The sequence below is a fragment of the Cyprinus carpio genome, chromosome B18 (assembly GCF_018340385.1).
Source record: "Cyprinus carpio isolate SPL01 chromosome B18, ASM1834038v1, whole genome shotgun sequence".
In the NCBI taxonomy this organism is placed as follows: Eukaryota; Metazoa; Chordata; class Actinopteri; order Cypriniformes; family Cyprinidae; genus Cyprinus; species Cyprinus carpio.
Genome location: NC_056614.1, coordinates 3842239 through 3854756, shown reverse-complemented (window position 1 = coordinate 3854756; position 12518 = coordinate 3842239). Strand labels below are relative to the sequence as shown.

Below are 12518 nucleotides of genomic sequence, written 5' to 3'. Positions count from 1 at the left end.
TTTCTGCCTCACTGTCAGTGCTGTATAAAGGATAATGGACCGTTGGTCCATTGGACAGTTGGTCATTATTGTAAAACGAACCCACTTCAGGGTCCACTGGTGTTTTATCACTCTGAAAGTGTTTATTTATTATAGTGACCGACTGAATGAATGTTATCCCACTTATTACAAGAGTAACTCAACGTATAAATGCTGATTTGATAAAAGCATGAAGTAATAGCACCTCTCCAACAAGCCTCCTGATTTGACATTTGTTCTAGTCATTACCTTAAGTATATAAATATAAATGTAAATATAATTTGTGCATATAACTGTGTGAACAACAGTAAATCCAAAAAGTTGACCAAAAAATTTCCATTTCATTTAAAGGGGTCATATGATGCAATTTCAAATTTTCCTTTCTCTTTGGAGGTTACAAGCTCTTGGTGAATAAAGAAGATCTGTGAAGTTGCAAAGACTAAAGTCTCAAATCCAAAGAGATATTCTTTATAAAAGTTAAGACTCGTCCAAGCCCCCCTGAAACGGCTCGTTCTAACACGCCCCCACATCTCTACATCACTATGTGGGATGATTTGCATAACGCCGGCCAGATGTTAACGTAAAGAAATGTGGCGTACCTTTTATTCTCGTTGTAGTATTGTTGTTGCCACCGCCGCCATGTCGTATAGACGCTGTGTGTTTCGTTGTGAAAGTGAAACTACTTTGTTTGGCCTTCCAAAAGAGGATGATATCCGCTTCGTCATGCCTGGAGCTGATCCGTGCTGGTCGCTGAGGAAATACATCAACTTCGCGCTGTGGATCGCCATTTTATGCTCAAACATACACACTAACTAAAATTCAAAAAGTGTAAAAGCATAATAGGACGCCTTTAATCTGGAGGGACATGATTTAGCGGCTCAGTTCAACAGATGCAGCACCATGAGGCGCATGTGAACCGATCATGTCCTCCACATTAATACCAGTTTCAGCACAAAATAAACATGACTAAACATCCAAAGGTAAGTAAAAATAAAGAGTACAACTTTACAATCCATATCCTGTCTCATGTAATCTCTCAATCAGTGTTTCAGCTGCTCAAAGATGTCAATATAAAGGCTAAACAATGTCACAATGTACCTCATATAGATATCCAAAATAATCTATATTGAATCGAATCGAATTGTTAATCGAATCAAATCACAAGCTTGTGAATATGAATGGAATCGTGAAATTTGTGTCAAAACCCTAATATAGAAGATAGTTTTTAACTGTTGTGAAGTAATTATTTGCTCAAAAGAAGTATACACAGAGGGCATGCAATTTCAGACACAGCCATTGATGTAGAATACTTTCAGAATTGAGTGTCAAAGACTGAAGAGATGTGAATGATGAAGGAAATGGCCTGCAGAAACTGGAAGTGAATAAGATTCAACTGCATGTGTCTTTATTTAGCAGGACAAAGATGAACTCTGGAAATGAGAGGATATTATGATAAAGTAAGACATTTTTTAATCCTTTTTAGACATGATAGTAGTTGCAAAACAAGTCAAATTCAACACATTTTCAGCACGGTTGATTTTGACACTGAACACTTTGAGGTTTAGATGAATTGTGGGAGAAATGTTTCAATGAAATGCAAAACTTTCCGTCTTCCTTCCCCTCTCCGTTCGCACTCACTATCCCAGGTTAACAGTTCATGCCCAAACGATGTGTTGTGTGAGATTTACCAGTTATGTCTCCTTTTCTCTATCCACCGTGTCCGATTTCATGACCCCGCTTTATCATGATCTGATACAGGGTGAATCATATTTCTGCTCTGAGAGAAGTCGTAGCTAATGTTTCTTATCTCTCTGGTTATACGGTGGCCCCACAAAGCACTTAGGCACTTAAGACACTTAAAAATGAATTTCTTTGCATTAGAGGATGTATGAAGTATAATGTCAGTTCTGTTCTCCTGAAGCTGTAATGACATTACAAAAATTTTTAAATCATTCAAAATTATTAAAAAATATTTTTTTCTTTAAAATGGCATTAATGTAAAATCCTAAATCAGCTATTTTAATTAAAAAAAATTTTTTTAAGCAATTTGGTTAAATTATTTAATAACCAAAGATGGACAACACAGAATCCCACTAAAAGAGATTCATCTGAAAGCTAAATTTATTCTATATACAGGTATATGGACATATACATATTTATTTGCCCATAATTTACCTGAAGATATGTCATAATAGTAACACTTAAATTAAATGATTTCATTCAGTTAGTCCATAGGTTTAAATTAATCATGAAGACTATGCACTGAAACATCTAACTCACTTAACTTTTGAATAACTCCATTAGTTACGATTAAAATTATTAAAATAATAAATAATAACATTCAGGGGGTGGATTTGGGGGCATCATATCCCATTTATTTCCACTACAAAATTAAATTTTTTCTAAAACAAAAATAGGAAAACATTAATGTGTCCACAGATTCAATGTGTTAATTCATTTTTTAAATTATCTACATCCATATTTGATAAAAAATTCCTCTAACAAACTTCCTTCTGCAAAACACTTTGCTTTGTGCTTTATTTCGTTAAAATAAATTCCTCTTGGTTTGATATTTTGATATATATGCCTAATTCCATTACTTTCAGACTTTTTCAAGTTTTTAAGTTTCCAGTACCCTTTATGGGGGGCTTTCTGTACATATTTCATAACTTTGTGTGATAACCTGTTTGTTTTTAATAAAAAGCCTGCATGCAGTTGAGTAATAGTTGGGTGATTTTCTGCTGAGCTTAAAATGCTCTGCCAAAGCTAATGAAAGTCGATATCTTAATTTCTGCGCAAAATAAACAGAATAAATCTTTTCCTCAGCGCGCGTTTGTAAACTTGGCATACTTCCGACAGTATAAAACATGAATTCTGTAACATAGCAGGAGGTATTTCCCATTGTAGAGAAATTATCGCATTTCCAGCAGCAGACCACAGTTATCCATCATTATTCATCCAGAGCAGAGCGCATGTTTAAAATCCTCCGGGGTTCTGACGAGTTCAACGTCGTCTGGTCTTACACAGCAGATAAAGACAGGAATGTGACTCTTATATCAGTTCACTGCCAGGCTCGGTGCGGACAGACGCTGCTTAACTGCCTCACCGGTCAGTGCAGTGCAGCGGGCCGCGTATGGCAAGCCGTTTTAACATTTAATTAGGATGACCATGTATTAGTTTTCCAAAAAGAGGACCGGATGCAGACGAGGAGGGGGAGGGGAGGGGGATTTGAGGGGGGTTAAAATAGTCATTTCCATACCTAAAATATATATTTTACAGTCACTGTTATGCAGATTGATCATAAACACAGTAGAGGTCTTCACGGAGGAGAAGTACAACATGTTCATTGATCAACATCCTTGTTGATCCTGGAACAACATTCCAATCAACCAATCAGAATAGAGGGATAACTTCAGGAAATTTCAGTTTTATGCTTATGGTCAGGGTTAGGTGCTATGAATAAATTATGGGCAGAGTTAGGTTTAGGGGTAGGGATTGGGTTATGTCTGTATTTTTGGAAAGTAATGTTGATCCAGGATCAACCAAAGATGTTGATCCAGGAACATGTCTTACTTGGAAAAAATCACCTGGGACTCGAACTGGAACCAGTACGGGTTCGGGTCTATATTTTAAATGGTCAGCCGGGTCCGGGTCGGGTCCCATTCTATTACTTCGGGTCCCAGGCCTATTTAACATTGTGTGTAATATCTGAGTCAATCGGAGAACACCGCACCCGCCAGTGATCAGTGTCAGACAGCACTTTGCATGTGTTTTGTATTGTTTTCTTTTACTGAAGAAGAGACGCACATGTTATTGAACACGCACACAGTAAAGTGTAACGCACTTCTTGTTCTGTGCGTTTTTTGCTAAAAATAATTGTTCTGAGTTGTTTATTATAACCAACAAAAAGTATTGTTATTGTAGTTCAAAAGGGTAAACGCAACAGTCGAAGTTGACGCATGATGGCAACAGTGTAAGAGGCAACAGTGTAAGAGTAGCCCTTTCCATGGGAAAAAATGCGGACTTGACAACCCTGCATCCAACGTCAACTGCAGGAGTCAAATTTGACTGATCATGGATAGAGAGTAAGGAGAGAATAAGAAAAGCTGATTCCCAGACATTTTGGGCGATTTAGAAATAATGGGCGGATGCATTTTTTAGGTCCAAAAAGAGGACATGTCCTGGAAAAAGATGAAGTATGGTCACCATGATTTAATCCTTAAAATGTATAGAATCTATTTTCATGCTACTAGTAAGCCCACTCATTTTTAGCTACTAGCATTGAAAAAAATCATACCGGTACATTCAAATCTGTGTTTGCACAGCTGCTGACACAGAGAGCAGATAGTTACCATGTTTAGGTAAGAAACAGCTTCACAAAGAGTCTTTTCAACTACACAGTATTATTTCTATCTTTCAGTCATTCATATTATTACAGAAATACTGGGATAAAAGTCAGATATAAACATTGATGTCTATGGTTGCGATCAAAATAGAGCAAATCACTTTTTGGTGATTTTGCATTTAATTGATAGGACAGTAGCTAGACAGAAAGTGAAGTTGGATAGAGAGAGGGGGGATGGGATCGGGAAAGGTCCGCAAACCGACACTCGAACACAGGACGCCCGAAGGGCTGGCCACGAGGCTATTGGTGCCAACCACTTTTTCATAATTCTAATATAAAAAAATGGTTTATTAAATATATTTATATTAAATAGATACTTATTTATTAAATAGATAGTATTTATTAAAAAGTAGTTAGTATAAGATTTGCTAAAGGGGTCATAGGATGCCCATTTTCCACAAGTTGATATTATTTTTTAGGGTCTTAATGAAAAGTCTGTAACATAGTTTGGTTAAAATGTTTCAATGGTAGTGCAAAAAACACCTTTTTTACCCTGTCAAAAACAGCTCTTTTGAGAGCACACAGTTTTGAAGAATTTTCCTTTAAATGTTAATGGGCTCTGCTGACCCCGCCCCGCTCTTCCATGCTGCTCTCTGAGGTACTGTTTACTTTAGCCGCGTTCATCATGAAACTTGCTAATGAGCACATTATTAGGAAAGGCGATTTGCAAAGCTTCATTAAAAAAAACCTTACACTCACTTGCTGGATCATGAATGATTCGCGCAAACGTAGATGCATTTATGTAGATCGGGGGCGCATTCCCTTCAAAAACAAACGTAATCCACTGCATCTTCAACGGCTCAGATGTCGGGAGTAAATGACGACTGCTATGTTCATTATTACATCCGACAACAAAACACCTCAATCTCTTAGGAGTCATTCTTGTCTACATCTGCTCCGGCGGTGAAAAATGGTGGACTGATGACAGTCACTCAGGGCGGGTGTAAGGTAAGACACCATTCCAGACTATGCTGAAATGCTACTGTCAATTAAACAATAATGGGAGGGGCCTGTCTTTGTGATGTCACAAAGACAGGCATCTAAGATCAGCTTGATTTGAGAAAGGCGTAAAGATTTGAGCAGATTAATTTTTTTTTTAAATCATTTTAGGGTGGTTGTGTACACACACTGCCAACACACGTTTTCAGTTCAAACAATTTGCAAAAGTGCATGTAGCATCATATGACACCTTTCAGAATAAAAAAAGATAGTAGTGTCTAATAAATAAGTAGCCTACTAGTACCTAATGAATAAATTGGATTTACTAGTATCTACTGAAAAGTAATAGTTTTTATTCAATAAGTTCTATTATCTAATGAATACTGAATAGTTGATATCTGAATGACAGATACCCACAGAATTCAATGGTAAACATTTGAAATGTGTTACTAGTAACAGTGGAATAACAGTAGTCACTATATTTCAATACACTTCTTCAATACACATATACACTGTATCTAATAAATATGAACTAGTATCTAATAAATCAGTACTATTAGCTAAAGAATACACACTAGCAGCTAAGAAGCCTACTAGTACTTGATGGAATATATACTGGTTAGCTAAAAAAAAGATCAATAATAATAATTACAAATAAATAAATGCACACATACATTAATACTAGTAGCATTAAAATAGATACTAGTAGGTTTTGCATTAAATGTTAAAACAGCTTGCCATAGTATGCTGCGGCAACAGTGTCCAGACCCCTGCTGAAATAGTGCAGCCTATTACTGTTCAATTAGCACCAGTCTCCAGGAGGAGCACAAATACATCACTGCTGTTAAACTGGGGACTTTTCCTGGCTGAAGATCATCTGGGTGAGGCAGAGGAGGAGTTGCTTTCCCCAGAAAGCATAGCTATGAGGCAATCAGGTTATAAAGTGATGAGGTTTGTCTGTGCTGCTTGATATGTTCAAGATATTTATACAAATGTATTTGTTTTTTGCGGTCTCCATGGAGCATGAAGTCATCTTTTCAGCTGCATGGTAATTCATTGAGAGCCTTGCTGATGTTTCATAGATGACATGAACATACATACGGTCCTGGTAAATGTTTTTTATATAGTTCAAGACGTGCTTCTGTACATTTAACAATGCTCTTGGGAGTTGTTTGGACCAGAAATAACTGAGGTTAATTACAAACATGCAGTCTGTAATTATATCCTGCACTCCTCAAGGGTCAGAGACAGTGCTTTAGTCTCCAGTTTACAATCTAGATTTTAGATGTCAGCTTAAGTCTGAAGATTGGAAATTGTCAATTTTCTCAGTATACATAAGTTTTTTATTTTTCTATTAGTGGTGTTCTCTACTGGTGTTGGTTGTAAATAAATAAATGCATACATACATATTTATTTATTTATTTAACTGAGCCAGTTGAAAAATAATAACATAACTAAACTAAAATGACAAAAAATGACTCAAACTGAGAGAAACACACAACAAAATTAGTAAGACGTCAACTAAAATTAAAATGAAAACCAAAAATATAAAAATAAAAACAATCCTTATATATATATATATATATATATATATATATATATATATATATATATATATATATATATAGTGATTTATATATATATATATATATATATATATAAACCTATAATAGTATCTCAGTGATATTAAAATAACGAGTAAACTATATACTATGAAATAAAGGTAAAAAGTTATTTTCAGGAAATAATTAATGAATTAATTGTTTCTCATTAAAAAAAAATAGTTTAATATTTTGTGTTACTATTTACATTTAATTTTATAGAATGTTTTGATTCACACGATTCTGAAAATTAAATTAAACATTTGCTCAAAGCTTTTAAACACAAGAACTGTGGACAGAAAGTTTTCATTGCCATCTAGTGGTTCATGAAAGTAACATCCACCTGTGGCTGGATAAATAAGAAACAATAAAACAATAAAAAGGAAACTCTGACATCATTTACTCAGCCTCAAGCTATTCCAATCCTGTATGAATGTCTTTCTTCTGCAGAACACAAAAGAATATATTTCGACAAATGTGTGTAACCAAAGATTTGATGGTCCCTGTTAACTTCATTTGTATCCTTTTTCCACACTGTGGAAGCCAGTGGGGTCCATCAGCTGTTCACTTAATCATACTCTTAAAAATAAAATTTCAACAGAAGAACAACTTGAGGCAGATTAATGTTTATTTTTGGGTAAACTATCCCTTTTTCGAATTTTTCGTATATATAATTTTATTGTTCCTTAATTGCGAATAAGAAATTTGGTAAACAAACTAAAAGGTTAACGTGTCTAAGAGCCTTGTCTCTTTTGTTTTCATAAAATCTAGGCTAATAATGTCTTCACAGTGGAGAAAACATATTTACTAAAGTTAAAATCAAAATTACAATCAAAACTGTCAAAAATGACAAACGTCATGAATGTAAGCTTGTTTAGCACTGACAGGATAGATGCAAAATGTTAAAATAAACCCCATTAGTAGAGTATGTGAAAGCACCCATGCAGTTTCGAGTGGGAATAAATTAAGAATCCTACTATGACGAAGGCTTTTTTTTTTTTTTTTTTTTTTTTTTCAGTTACATAAATTTGAAAATTTTGAGAATTCGCTCACAACGTCGGCCTTTCGGCGAACCAAGTAGTCGTTCTACGCAAACGTCATATAACGTAATAAATATTCATGAGCTAATCCTTCGTCATAGTAGGTTTCGGTGAAATCGGGATTTGCAGCGATCGATTATTCAAGTCTGAGCAGGTGTTTCCCAGTTCAGCCGTGTGTGTGTGTGTGTGTGTGTGTGTGTGTGTGTGTGTGTGTGTGTGTGTGTGTGTGTGTGTGTGTGTGTGTGTGTGTGTGTGTGTGTGTGTGTGTGTGTGTGTGTGTGTGTGTGTGTGTTGTAAACGGAAACTGTAACGTTAATTTCCTGGAACGCAACAAATGACTTTTCGTCCAAAACATGAACGTCTTCAGGTGCTCTGTGGAAATTAATTAAAGTCGAACGCTAACCCTATTCTCTGGAAATATAAACTAACACCGAAAGGTGAGTACTTTGATAAGCTTCCTTCACATTCTTTCGGTTTCGACCTTTAAAGCTGAAGACTTTTTCATATTAAAATCGAATTGGAATCTCAACTTCTGGAATAGCACAACATGGGTGTGTGTGTTTCCATTACGAGAATTAAACATGATGCTTTTATTAAAGTAAAATTGTAGTAACCAAGGTTTTTTTTTTTTTTTTTTTTTTTTTTTTTTCTTCTCTTCTTATTGCGTATTTCAGTGGAATTCAGTCTTGTTTTCCTTGTGGTTGAGCAGATTTTTGTCCTTTTCTCCCACAGTTGACTAGAAATGCTTATATTTGTCCTCCTGCTGTGTCATTTCACTTTATGTGGACACTGTGCATGTGTGAGAAAAACCCTGCAAACACCAGCAGATCAAGACAGTGAAGGTGGGCAATGCTTTCAAACATTTACATTTTGTTTTTAAACACAATAACGAATGCACATACTCCTGTTAAAATCCTAGCATGATCTAAGATAGGATAAGATATGATAAGTGACTTAGTGTATGTATTTTTATGCTTATGTATGCAGATGAACTTTACATCTCTATCAAAGTTTAAGTATATGTAACATTATGTCTGATTATTGCATGACACTGTATTTTCAGTCACATTTGACGTATTTATTGGTGCTGTGTAGTGTTTGTTGTGGACCAGGAGGCCAACACATTTTTAGGACGTCGCCTGCTGTTCAACCGCTTCGACTTCGAGGTCTTCACCCCGGGGAATCTAGAGCGGGAGTGTAACGAGGAGATATGCAGTTACGAGGAGGCTCGGGAAGTCTTTGAGAATATCCCTGATACAGTTGAGTAATCCAGTTATTATTGTTGACTAATGAATTTTATTCATTACACAGGCTGTGACAACCACTCCTAGTTAAACGACATTGTCATGTGTACTTGCCCATGGGTTGGATTTGGGCAGATAACAGTACAAGTGAGGATGATGATTAAAAAGTGACACCAGCGACACACTCCTTTCACTCCCAACATCTGATTATCAGTGCTTTTTGATATTAACACCCATTTGTTTATTTCATACTGGACATGAATTTAATTCGCATTTAATTTTTGGTTTGACAGAATGACTTTTGGAGGAAATATACAAAGGGTGAGTTTTTGTCATGCATACACCTGAATGATTAGAAAAAACACTCGACTCTTCAAATGTTTATCTACTAAAAGAAACCCGTTCATCCAGAGTTCTTTGCATATTATTTTAATATTCCCAGTTCACTAAAGTTTCATTTTAAACCATTTCTTCATTGTGTCGTCGTGTGTGTCTGAAAAAAAAAAAAAATCTGTGTTTTTTGCTTTCCGTTTGTGTGTAATCCTTTACATGTACACTATCAGTAAAATGTTTGGAATTATTAAGATTATTTGAATGTTTTTGGACTTTTAAGACTCTTAAGCTCACCAAGATTGCATTTATTTAATCAAAAATACAGTAAGAACAGTTATATTGTGAAATGTTATTTAAAATGACTGTATATTTTGAAATGTAACTTATTCATGTGATGCAAAGCTAATTTTTTTGCACCATTACTCCAGTCTTCAGTGTCACGTGATCCTTTTTACCAGTAGTGTATGTACTAACTTCTATTATTTCAAAGAATTTATGCACAAAGCACTGTCATATATATAAATAACAATAGTCATTAAATAAAAACTGTATTTTAAATGGACTTTATTATTAGATTTATGATAACTATTTCCTCCTGTATTCATAGATAAGGATGAATCCCAATCAAAAGTTGATGTGACAGCATTGCTGGTGGGCATCATCTCCGCTGGAGTCTTTATTGTTATAGTTGGCCTCCTCATCTGGTACTTGTGCCAGGGGAGGCATAAAGACCATGGCTTCCGAAGGTAAGGCTTCACGATAACAAGTGTGAAGCACATTCTCTATGTTGGGAATTATGAGAACTGAGTTTTCATTTACTGTAGGGACTGGAGAGACTGATTGCAGTGTTTTGCCTTTTAAATTTAGTTCATTTAGACGTCGATCCAACCGAAGCAATGCCTCGGTGATCATCCGGAGACTGGAGGAGGTCTCTCTGCATCCTATTCCTCACACAGGCTCAGATGCAAGCCCAGATGCTCCTGGTTTACCTTCTTATGAACAGGCCATCGCCATCAATGGACCACATGATGTCCCACCGCCACCGTATCCTGGGTACCAACACACCTTTTCATTTATTCTATTCCCTTATGTAATCTGTTTCATTTTATTATGTCATTTAGTTGCTTATTACCAACCATTTGACGTTTCTTCAAAATAAAAAAAACAATTTAAGTATGTATGTTAATTGCCAAAACAGGCAGCAATTCACGGTTAATTGTTTCGCTTGAGAGCAGAGTGTTAATCATTGTCTGTTTCTAAATGCTAAATGAAAAGAATAATTCACCAAAAAATTAAACAAGGCAAGGCAAGGAAATGCAACTTTACATATACTAAACAGAGGAGTTTGTTTCTTCATCAGATTTGGAGAAGTGTAGCTTTCCATCACTTGCTCACCGATGGATGCTCTGCAGTGAATGGGTGCCGTCAGAATGAGAGTCCAAACAGCTGATAAAAACATCACAATAATCCACACCACTCCAGTCTATCAATTAACGTCTTGTGAAGTGAAAAGCTGTGTGTCTGTAAGAAACAAATCCATCATTAAAGCATTTTAATTTCAAACTTTCACTTCCGGCCGAAAATATGAGTCCGTAATCTATAATGACGGTTCCTCTAGTGGCTAAAGGCCATGCATTGTTGTTCTTTCGCATCAAAATCCACCAACATATTTGTTTAGAACTATTCATAACTCTAAACTGTTCCAGACCAGACAACATTTCCACCTTGAAACAAAAAATAAACTATATAACACTAACAAAGCAACATTATCTAAAGATTATTTTTTATTTTAGCAATGTTTTGAAGTTTAAAACTCCTTAAGATGGTAATTGATAGACTGGAGTGGTGTGGATTATTGTGATGTTTTTATCAGCTGTTTGGACTCTCATTCTGACGGCACCCATTCACTGCAGAGCATCCATTGGTGAGCAAGTGATGGAAAGCTAGGCCTGAGAGAGAGAGTAAAAATTTCAGAAAACTGATGAATGTTGCTGCCTGTTTTAAAATATATTTTACACAAGCAACAATCTTTTTTTTTTCATTCTTGTTAAAATGATTACACATCTAATTCCACACGTCTTATATCTGTCCACAGTTCCAGGCCAGGCAGCATCCGACGATAACCATATCATCGTTTTCCAAACTGAATCAGGACGGACTAAACCACTTTTTCTTTCTATGAACTGAAAATGTGTTAAACCAAAGGCGTTTGGATTTAATACACTGGAATAAACCACTAATATAAAGCTGCATTGCAGCGTTTAGTCATATTAGACAGTGAATTAAAATCACTGAACATCTCTGGATAGTGTAGACAGTTAGAGCTACCTAGAAAGATAACCTTTAAATCTAATTCTAAACCTTACAATTCTTTGTAATAGTTTTTCTTTAAAACTATAACCATTGAAAACCAGTTTTATATTAATAACTGTTACAATAAAAGACAGATCATAATGTTTTATTTAATATGGTGGGCTTTTATGAAGGGCAAATCATTTTATCCCTTTTCAGTATGTTATAGTCCATTTTAACGATCTAGTAGAGAGTGACGTAGAACCTGTGTATTTACTGGATCAGTATTTGGTGTCCATTCTGTGATCAGCACACCAAAAACAAGATAACCTCCTCTGACATCACGGCACTTCTGTCAGGCTGTGCATATAGATAACTAATTCTGTTGCTTTCGTTTTATTGAGGGATTTCAGTTCATTCTACTGGCATGAACACACAGCTTTAAAGGGCACTTTGCCAAGCGGCTGCTACTGTACAGGTTTCTGGAGGCTGAAGCATCCCTTTGATGCATTTTAAATGATAATGGCTGGGCTCTAGTGTTATCATTATAGGGATATTAATAGACTTTATAATAAACTTTAGTTTTTGTTTGAATATTTTTGTATATTAGTGTTGTCTTGTTACATTCTGGTGGATGATGAAAGTG

The 12518-nt window shown here is 35.6% G+C and overlaps 1 protein-coding gene across 2 annotated transcripts; it reads left to right on the top strand.

Annotated features, from left to right (window-relative positions):
• The first annotated feature begins 8242 nt into the window (after nucleotides 1-8242).
• On the top strand, nucleotides 8243-12466 carry LOC109069418 (transmembrane gamma-carboxyglutamic acid protein 4-like). Of its 2 annotated transcripts, none has more exons than XM_042743599.1 (7): nucleotides 8243-8440; nucleotides 8736-8845; nucleotides 9099-9262; nucleotides 9541-9568; nucleotides 10188-10326; nucleotides 10448-10633; nucleotides 11676-12466. In XM_042743599.1, the coding sequence occupies exons 2-7, from the start codon at nucleotides 8746-8748 to the stop codon at nucleotides 11701-11703; spliced, it is 645 nt and encodes a 214-aa protein (XP_042599533.1). In that variant the 5' UTR covers nucleotides 8243-8440; nucleotides 8736-8745; the 3' UTR covers nucleotides 11704-12466. The 2 variants fall into 2 exon arrangements, with proteins under 2 accessions (XP_042599533.1, XP_042599534.1); XM_042743600.1 differs by lacking the exon at nucleotides 8243-8440 and adding an exon at nucleotides 8453-8554.
• Nucleotides 12467-12518: the final 52 nt, after the last annotated feature.

Coding starts and splice junctions, on each gene's coding strand:
- LOC109069418 (XM_042743599.1), top strand. CDS start 8,746: ATGCTTATATTTGTCCTCCTGCTGTGTCATTTCACTTTATGTGGACAC. Junction 9,569..10,187: donor TTGGAGGAAATATACAAAGG/GTGAGTTTTTGT, acceptor CTGTATTCATAG/ATAAGGATGAATCCCAATCA. Junction 10,327..10,447: donor AAAGACCATGGCTTCCGAAG/GTAAGGCTTCAC, acceptor TTTTAAATTTAG/TTCATTTAGACGTCGATCCA.